Source organism: Suricata suricatta, chromosome 9 (assembly GCF_006229205.1).
Source record: "Suricata suricatta isolate VVHF042 chromosome 9, meerkat_22Aug2017_6uvM2_HiC, whole genome shotgun sequence".
Lineage (NCBI taxonomy): Eukaryota > Metazoa > Chordata > Mammalia > Carnivora > Herpestidae > Suricata > Suricata suricatta.
The window spans coordinates 101,214,005-101,223,197 of record NC_043708.1 but is presented as its reverse complement, the minus strand read 5'-3'; the positions used below and the strand labels follow the sequence as shown (position 1 = coordinate 101,223,197).

Below are 9,193 nucleotides of genomic sequence, written 5' to 3'. Positions count from 1 at the left end.
TTCTAATGGAAGCTGTGAGGACACAGGTAACCTCCATGACATTTACAAGTGGCTTTGGAACTCAGGCTCCGATCTCCCCTGGCGTCTGTGGGGATGCCTTGGGCTTTCTCGCTCTGCCCTTGCTCAACTGTGCCTGCTGATGGAACACAGACCCTGTGGGAGCTGGGGTCAGTCTTCAAGCTCGGCTCAAAGGCTCTGTCCTCCATCAAGTGTTCCTGGATCACCCCCATATAGACCCAGCTTGCTTCTTCCTGGTGCCCAGGCCTTGTAGGTTCTGCCAGGCGTTTGGCCTTTCCAGGCTCCCATGGATGTGAGGATGCCTTTCCCTACACCAGCCCTCCAAGCAACTGCACATTTAGACCTGATCTCATCGGAGTGTCAGAGAGGGTACTGGTCCTATTTTAGAGATAAACATGCTCAGAGAGGTCATAACTTGTCAGAAGTGATGGACAGAAGAGCACTCAACACCCCCCCCACCCCCAGATGATGGAGTCTGTGGATTAATTAGGCCTGTGATGCTCGTTCTATGCAAATCTGAGAGAAGATCTTGAGTGTTGTTCCTGATCAAGCAAGGGACTGTGTTCTGGCAGAGGCTTTGCTCAGTGCCCAGGGATGTGCACGGCACCTGTTAGAAGGCAGAGTGAGAGCCATTTCATCAGTGCCTGACTTCTGGGTGTACCTCAGATGGCCCTCAGCTCAGGGACCCCAACCAAGCTCCATGGAAGGGCAGGGCCCAATTCAAGCTGGAGAAACAGTGCTGGACACAGCTGTCGGCATGGTGTCAGTTCTGTGATCAGGACAGCCTCAGTATGTGGGGGGTTACCGGGCACCAGAGGCTTAGCCGGAGAATTTAACTCTCATTTATAAAACAGCTTCCATGGGGAAAGGGAAAGGGGCCTCAGTTTGCCCTATTCCAGCTGAACTTGCAGTGACTTCTGCTTTACAAACATAATGTCTTAATCCTTAGAAGAACCCTGCAAGCAAGATTCTCTAGGAACCCCAATCCACAGATTAAAAAGCTGAGGTCCAGGGGCACCTGCCTGGGTCCAAGTCTTGATTTTGGCTCAGGTCATGATCTCATGGTTCATGAGACTGAACCCCAAGTAGGACTCTGTGCCAACAACATGGAGCCTGATTGGGATTTGGGATTCTCTCTCTCTCTCTCTCTCTCTCTCTCTCTCTCTCTCTCTCTCTCTTTCAAAATAAGCTTTAAAAAAAGAAGAAAAGGTGAGGTCTGGAGAAGTCTGACTGCTCTCGGAGGAGAGCCTGAAGCTAGGATTCTGTTGTTCCCCAGACTAAACCACCAGCTCATGGCAAACAGGACTTGCTGAGAATTCAGGCTTATCAGAGGTAATAAAAGCAAAGTCCTGGGGTTTAAGTGGCGCTATTTTAAACAAACATTATTTAACCCCATGGAAGCCTGATTTCAACATTGTTTGCAGGAGTGGGGGAAAGGCCTGCAAAGCCTCCTTCCAGAGTCCAGATCTATTGTGGGTAAACTGGGAAATCACCCACCCAGAGGAGAGGGGTCCTCCCATGCCAGTGTAGCCAGCGGCCTGAGTGAGCTGGCTCTCCCCACACAAGGGTGCGAAGGATTCTGCCAGGTCGGGCCTCAGTGCGATTACCCACCTGTTTCTGGGCTGAGCACTGGCCCGACGAGGCCCCAGGCACAGCTGAGGCCTTCGGCAGTCCCTGGAGGCGTTGGGATGGGCTGGGTTGCGTCTGCCGACCCACAGGTTCTGCCTGGAGAAATTTCAGCTCCTCTGGCTCACCTGTGTATCATCTATGCTTGGGGCCCTGGCTCCCTCTGGGGGTAGGTTGGGTGGGGTGCCTCCAACTTTTATTTCATGCTGACAATAACCTGTGAGGTCCCAACAGCCACCCACATTCCTACTTTGCCCATCTCGTTTCCTGCTCACCTTACCTCCTCACTCTGTTTCAGCCACGCTAATCATTGGCCTCCCCTAACGCACCGTCTCTGTTCTTGATCAGGAACTTTTGCACTGGCTATTCCCTCCGCCTGGAATATTTGCCTGCCAGATGCTGCTTGGTCCCCTCCCTTACTTCATGTCTCAGATGTTGCCACCTCAGGCTCACATTGGTCAACCCCTTTTAAGTTGCTTCCCTCATTCCAAACCTTCACCAACAATTGCCCGATATCCCCTTACCTGCTGCTCCTCCCTCTCCCCCACCGCAGCTTTATCTTTTTAAATACCAATTACTGTCTCTTCTACTAAAGGTAAGCTCCATGAGAATGGAGCTCTTTTTTTCGTCGCTGGTTCCCAATATTGGGCAACCCGTGAGTAGGGTTGGAGAGCCTCTTTCCCAGAGAAGAAACACCTGGCCTCAAGTGACTAAAGGGCCTAGGCGCGCGCTGGTGGTGGGCGGAGCCAGAGCGTGAGCAGCCCACCCGCTGCCCTGCCGAGCGCTCCCTGCCTTCCCTTCTTACCTAAGCTTTCACCGTGTACCTGGGACCAGGAGGCTGCTGGGTGGCTGAGAACCTATACTTCGTGACTGAAGGTGAGACATCAGTGACTAGAAGCCCTGAAATTGTAAGTCAGGGCGCGTGCCCATGTTGAGCAAATCCAGCATATAAAAATCTATCAGCTTCTCATGGTTTCATTATCCAGAGAGTTACCGAGGGCTGCGGCTTTTGTTTTCAAATCTTTACTTAGGTTTTTCAAACGACTTCTTCTGCCTTTGTGATAGGAGAACCGTAGAGAATAAGGATATGCTATTTATGTAAGAATCAAATTTGTGAATTTTCTAGAATCATGTGTGCGGTCACTGTTGGGGAAAGGCGAGCGGGCTCGCTGGGCCCGCGAGCAAAGGCGCGGGTGGCAGGGACGCCGTGGCGGGTTCGGTGGCCCTCTCGGGCTGTGAGGCCCGTCTTCCCAGCTTCTTCCCGCCCGCTAGCGATGGAGGGCAGCCTCACTCCTGGGAAGCGCGAGCTGCGGACTTAGTGGGGGGCTGGGCCGCCTGCGGAGGTCGCCCCGCCCCCTTCCGTTTCTAGGGCGCCTGCGCGCTACCGGCGAGCTCCGGGTGGCCACGCCTCCCCATGGGGTGTTTTGGCCTCCGTAGAGGATCGCAGTCCGTTCGTGGTGCGGGCCTCTCCCGCTGCTGCGGACAGTGAGTGGCGGAGGACTTGGGGCGGAAGGGCGTCGGGACAGGTGCCAGTGTTTAGTGAGAACTATCCGAGTGTTTCCCCAGCATCCGGTTACTTAATCTCGCACTCCTTTGCTTAAAACCGTAATGTGAGGTAGGCATTAGTGTCCCAATTTCGCAGACAGGGAAACTGAGGTTCAGAGATGTGGCTACGGTCTGGGAGGTGGAGGGGCAGGGATTGGAAACTAGGTCGCTCTATGCGCCCGGCGGCCCTTGGCCTGGTATCTTGCCTCGGCGCCGTCCGCTTAGCGTGGCAGCAGCAGTTTGCGAAGGGCCGTGCCGGGCGCGCTAGGGAGCTGGTCCGGGATCATCGCGGCGCTGTGTTCGGCCCGCAGCGCCAGGAGCGGGCGCGCGGCGCGCAGGCGGCGCAGGCCGGCCGCGCTCACGTTGCGGCAAAAGTCCACGTGCAGAGTCTGCAGCGCGCGCCCGTGCGCCGCCACGGCAGTCAGCGTGCGGTTGGTGATGCGCGCGCAGTTCTCCAGGCGCAGCAAGCGCAAGTGCTGGCAGCAGCGCAGCAGGCGCACGAGGCAGTCGTCGGTGACATGGCCGCAGCCTGAAAGCGTGAGGGACGCCAGGTTGGGACACCTGCGGAGAGATCATAGTGACCCCGGGCGGGGCCCCCGGGGTGGCGGGTTTTGTCCGCCCCGGACCCCGCCCGCTCCTGGAGCTCCCAGGCCAGGTTGCTTCCCAACAGCCTTGGGACTCTCCGCGTATTGTAGGCACCGAAACCGGGAAAGGGGCTCAGCGAGTTGAAGGAACTTGCCTGCGATGATACGGCCAGGATCAAAATCAAGACTTTTGTCCCATTTCCCCTAGTCTTTCTGCCTCTCCATTCCACCAAACGTGAATCTGCATGGCTCTCAGCCTCATGAGCCGCCCCTGGCCCTGCTACGGACAGAGGAGATGCAGGATCCAGGAGGACAACTCTCCAGACTTGTTGCTTTGGGGTGGGGGTGAGAGAAGAGATGCGTGGTGACCACTCGGTCTGGCTTAAAGCTTAGGCCCTGATGGACCTGGCCGGATGGTCAGGTGGGAGCAAGGGTTTCCTGTAGTGTAGGGTGGCTTAGAGACAGGCACGTTCAACCCGTGAAGCTGGGGTCGGGACATGCTTCCGGGTACGCCTGGCTCCGGGTTGTAGAGCCCTGGGTTCAGCTCAGTTAACTGGGGCAGTTAACTGCATGCTCACCGGGACGCCAGCTTAGAAAAAGGTCAGGAACCAGAGCGAAGTGGGTATAGTCAGGGCCACTTCTACACAGTTTGGAGGCTCCTCTGCCCCAACCTAATCACCTGCTGCTAGAAAAGGTCTTGAACAAAAGTTAGATTTGGCTTATTTGCAGAGTGACCTTTGGTAAATCACTCACTAAGCTTTAGTTTCTTAGGGGGGGAGGGGAGGTGGGGCAGGAGCGCAGGGAGGGAATAATGCTTCCCAGTGGGGTTGTAGTGGATTGAGGGTCTGGGTGTAAAGAGCCTGACACAGGGCCTGTCTTCTGGGCAGGGGCCTTGGCTCCCTGTAGCCAGAGGGAGCTGGTGTCTACACTGGGGCTTTCCCTTTCCCAGTGAGCTTCCTTAACCCCTTGAGGACACGTGCCTGGGCTAGCCTGGCTCCCTTGTGCCTGGGGAAGGAGGTAAGGAACTAAAACACACTGGGCACGGCCACGTTACATGCAGCGAGCCCATCCCATCTTCCCAAGTTCACATGGCTTCTTTAGTCTTCACAGCCAATCCTCTGTCTGCACCCTGCTCTGTGAATGAGGGCCCCGGTAATTTGCCTGCAGTTTTTTGCTCTCTGACTGAGGACAAATGTCTGAACCGTGCTAGTCCTCCTTATCTGTCAAGTGGGAGGAATTGTTAGCTCCAGGGTGGTTATGATGAGGTGTTGAAGCCACACAGATGTTAAGTTTTGTTCTGAGAACCTTTAGAATGATCTCGATGTAGGAACAAAACCGAGAAAGGGGGCTTCTTCCCTGCCATCGTTCTCTGTCCTCCCATCTCTCCCTGCAATCAGCTAGAAAAATCAGATTTGGTGGATTGTAGTACCTACTGTGTGCCAGTGCTACTGTGTCATTTAATCGTCTTAGCCTTTGAGAAAGGTGATTTATTCCATTTGAAAGATGAAGAAAGTAGGTTGAAAGAATTTAAATGTTTGGGCTGGGGTCCCAGGGTTGGACAGTAGCAGAGCTGGGAGACTCCGCACAGGACCCCGACCAGCAAGCTCTTGGTTCTTTTTGCGTCACTGGGGCCCCTTGTTGCACCCACGCACCCACATGGTGCCATGGGGGGACCGCTCCATTCCTTGCTGGTTTGAGAAACTAAACGTGGTTCTCTTGGAGCCAGAAAGGAACATTTCAGAGCAGGCTTGCCCCTCCTCCCATGGATATCACTCCAGTCTGCTTTCTGAGCCTGGTTAAACCCATCAACGTGCCCACATCCGAGCAGGGCCCCACCAAGATGGCCTTGTTTTCTTCCTACTGCCTTAAAAAAAAAAAAAAAAAAAAAAAAAGGCAAGGCAGGGCCACCACACTGTTTCCTTCCATTCCTGTCATACTGCCAGCAAACAGCATATACTAAACCTGGGTGGCAGCAAACTGGCGGAGCCTAAGTGAGAGTGCTCTTCCTCAAAGGCAGGACAGGACTGGAAAAGACGGGCTCAGCGAGAGGCTGGCGGCGGAGGTCGGCTTGTGCGGGCTACCCTAGATAGGAGGGTGAGCCCGTGGAGGGTGGCCTGTGGCTCAGCCGGTACACATGGGAGGGATGTACTGGGGACATGACTTCCACCAGATGATTAGGGGCGCCTGGGTGGCTCAGCCAGCTGAGCATCCAGCCGACTCAGGTCATGATCTCAAGGTTGGTGGGCTTGAGCCCCTTCGGGCTCTGTGATGACAGCTCAGGCCTGGAGCCTGCTTCCGGTTCTGTGTCTCCCTCTCTCTCTGCCCCTCCCCCATTCATGCTGCGTCGTTCGCTCTTGCTCTCAAAAAATGAGTAAACATTTAAAAATTTACTTTCGTCTAAAATTCAAATCGAACTCAATGCCTTGTTTTTTTATTTTTTTAAATCCAGTAATCCTAGACTGTGGGCAAATCACATGACCTCTCAGAGCTTAGATTTGGTCATTTGAAAAATTAGGCCAAAACGCCCTTCCCTAGGGGTACAGTGAGATTAGTAAATTTCTAATGAGGAAACCATTCTTAAATGTCACCACCCCTCCTCCCGGAGTCTGGCTTGGTTCAGCTAACCCAGAGCACCTTTGCTCCCCTTCCTTAGTTGCATTTCACAAGCTTGGGAGTTTTTGCTTGGGGAGAGTGGAGGTAAGCTAATAGCTGAATCTAAGAACCTTTTCCAGTGTCTGACCTTGAAAATCAGGCCCAGCCGGACCCCCTGAGGTCTTCATGGCTGCCAGGGAGGGCAGCTGCCCGAAGGACAGCGACAGCTGAAGCCAGTCTTCCTCTTTGTGGCAGAAGCAGCTCCAGGACGTGTGAAGCTCAGAGGAGGATCCCGCAGGACTGTAGGTCTCCTCTGGGGACTGTGCTGTGGACAGGCCCGGACAGTCTGCCTTGGGCCTAGTGAGATTCTCCCCAAAGTGGAGCCATGTTGGTCTTGTAGTTTGCTCTTCCCTGCCCCCCAGGAGTCTCCTAGAGCTCTAGAAGCCAGGCCCCCCGCCCCCAGACCCCCAGAGCCAGTGGTGCTCAGGAGGCGGCCTACCTGTCGCACACCTGGAAGAGGAAGTCGTTGACCAGGCTCTCGTGCTGGCTGCAGATGCTCCTCTGGAAGGCGCTCTTGAGCCAGTCCTCGATGCTGCACACCTGCACGCGGCTGGAGTACCAGCAGATGGAAAGGCTCCTGAGGGCCGGGCTCAGGAGGAAGTTGTCCTTCTTGAGTTCTATGAGGGAGTGAAAGTGCAGCAGGGGCCAGAGTGTGGGGTCCTCAAACACGTCCTGGAGCTGGGGGCAGGTCCTGGCCAGGTTCTTCCTGCTGTCCTTGTCCAGGAACGAGAAGAGGTGCAGCAGGCACTCCCGGTTGAGCTGGGTGAGGTGCATGGCGTGCAGCAGCCACGGAGTGTGGCCGGGGCCCAGGGACCTGCCCTACCTCCTGCTCCTCCTCCCCCACTCTGGGCTGGTGGACATATATGGTTGAGGAATGGTGTTTATTTTTGGCCAACAACTGGTGCTGAAGTTCTGCGAACGGGGCGGGGAAGCCAGGATCCAGACATACGTGTAGCAGTCTGTGGTTCGGCTTGTGTTCAGAGGAATTGAAAATCCTGGCAGAAAAACAGCCTATTGAAGTTAAATAGCTTCCTTAAAAGGGATTTCTTTCCCTTTTAGCTGACAGTGGTGCTTAGCAGAGAGCACACTTTGGGCTCTTCCTGAGGCATTTTCCTTGGAGGTGGACGGCCAGACCCCCCGTCTAGGCCTGCAGTCTCTGCTCACTGGGAGGGACCCCAATTATAAATTGTATCTTTTCATTTTCTAGTATATCACTGAGTCTTCTGCTTCACTTAGTAGGAAGCAGCCTGTTGTCTGTAGAGCTGAGGGAACAGCTCTGTGTGCGGAGCGGGAAGTTAAGCCGTGCGTAGCTCCCCTTCTCCTGTGATTGTGCTCAGGGGTGATGGTGTGCAGGCGAGCCTGAACCACCTTCAGTCCTGCTGCCTCCACCGGGCGCCGGCTTGCCTGGGCCTCCGGCTGGCTCTGTTTTTACCTTGAGTTGTTTCACAAAACTTCAGCTTAAGTGGCTTAGCTGTCAAGATATTTCTGTGTATATGTGTAGAACATTTTAGGTTTCATTTTACTTGGCTTTACATCTTCTCATTTTTCCAATTATGTGCCCTGCTGTATCTCATCTGTATTTCTCAAAATGTCAGGATGGAGGAGGTAGCTCTTGGTACAAAACTGCTTGAAACAGTTCTAAGTATTTTAGTCTAAGCTTGCCCTTTAAGCCAGCCACACACGATCCTCGTGGTGAATGCCTTCAGAACCGGGCCCCTGAGCCTAGTGAGGCTGCCTGGAGGCATTACCCCTTAAGTTCTCCCTTCCCGAAGTTCTTCAGAGTTCTCAGTACGTGGATCTAGTTTCTAATACTCCACTCCCACTCCCACCCCGGATCCTACCATGATTCTGCGATTGTCCGTTACCAGCAGTGTACACCCGTCTGGTAGGACATTTGGGGGCGGCCAATACTGGAGGCTCCATGCTGCCTCTGCAATAGCGAGGGGAGGAGAGGACCAGATTTTTCTCTGCTCTGCCAGGGACCACCACCTACCTGGTTACCTTTGCTTGTTCACCCATTGGATTGGAATTGGAAGCAAGGGGATACTTTGTGTCCACTTGTGTGGCTATAATGCAGATGAATGCAGATAAAGGGTCGGTCATTCCTGGTGCAGCTTTGCCTGTAAAATAAGCACGATGCAGGGGCGCCTAAGCGGCTCAGTCGGTGGAGTGTGTGTTCAGGTCATGATCTTGCAGTTGGTGGGTTTGAGCCTGACACTGGGTTCGCTGCGGTTGGCACGGAGCCCCCTTAGATCCTCTGGCCCCCGTTTCTCTGCCCCTCCCCTGCTCTCTCTCAGAAATAAACAAACCCAAAACAAAAGAAACGATAAGGCAGCTAGGGAAAGAGACATTCTAGCCATCTCCCCCGTGAGACACCAGACTTAGCGGCCCTGTGTGCTTGGCTACCCCAGCACTGCCAAGGTGAAGTGGAGGGGTGACTTTTCTTAAAAACGGACATCAAGACCAGCCAAAGAGGCATTTCTCAAGGAAAGGATCACTAGCTACAACTAATATTCCAGACTGATCATTTTAATGGTTCACAAGTACAGCTGACAGCCGGCGCCCCTCTTTGGCCCTGGTTGCACTTAGCCAGTCAAAAGGTATGCTCGGATGGGTTTTAATAGAAAGCCTTAAGATCTCCACTTTCCCTCCTAGATCCTTCCCAAACCAGTACCTCTCAGAGGGGAGACCTCTGGAAATAGGCGGTTCTTTGAACTTAAAAGGTTGGCACTGGGAGGTCCTCGTGTTCTGGTGTGGCGTCCACAGAG

General features: G+C 54.2%; 1 protein-coding gene and 1 long non-coding RNA gene across 8 annotated transcripts in view; one reads left to right on the top strand and one right to left on the bottom strand.

Annotated features, from left to right (window-relative positions):
• Positions 1–2,407: 2,407 nt before the first annotated feature.
• LOC115302910 overlaps positions 2,408–9,193 on the top strand; it is a 50,191-nt gene continuing 43,405 nt past the window's right edge. For 2 of the 4 annotated variants that reach the window (XR_003913710.1, XR_003913707.1), the window contains exon 1: positions 2,408–2,520. This is a non-coding gene — a long non-coding RNA (uncharacterized LOC115302910). Of the gene's footprint in view, positions 2,521–3,018; positions 3,260–9,193 lie in introns of those variants that run through there. The other 2 variants (XR_003913709.1, XR_003913708.1) reach the window with 2 other exon arrangements.
• FBXL22 (F-box and leucine rich repeat protein 22) lies at positions 2,428–8,539 on the bottom strand. 4 transcript variants are annotated; one of them, XM_029952897.1, is made up of 4 exons: positions 8,419–8,539; positions 6,865–7,420; positions 6,514–6,722; positions 3,538–3,750 (listed from the first exon to the last, which is right to left on the bottom strand). In XM_029952897.1, the coding sequence occupies exons 2-4, from the start codon at positions 7,197–7,199 to the stop codon at positions 3,611–3,613; spliced, it is 684 nt and encodes a 227-aa protein (XP_029808757.1). In that variant the 5' UTR covers positions 7,200–7,420; positions 8,419–8,539; the 3' UTR covers positions 3,538–3,610. The 4 variants fall into 4 exon arrangements, with proteins under 4 accessions (XP_029808759.1, XP_029808760.1, XP_029808757.1 ...); XM_029952899.1 differs by lacking the exon at positions 6,514–6,722 and having other exon boundaries at positions 2,428–3,750; XM_029952900.1 differs by lacking the exon at positions 6,514–6,722 and having other exon boundaries at positions 2,428–3,750; positions 6,876–7,420.

Coding starts and splice junctions, on each gene's coding strand:
- FBXL22 (XM_029952897.1), bottom strand. CDS start 7,199: ATGCACCTCACCCAGCTCAACCGGGAGTGCCTGCTGCACCTCTTCTCG. Junction 6,723..6,864: donor CTCTTCCAGGTGTGCGACAG/GTAGGCCGCCTC, acceptor GAATCTCACTAG/GCCCAAGGCAGACTGTCCGG. Junction 3,751..6,513: donor GGCTGGGCCTGATTTTCAAG/GTCAGACACTGG, acceptor ATCTCTCCGCAG/GTGTCCCAACCTGGCGTCCC.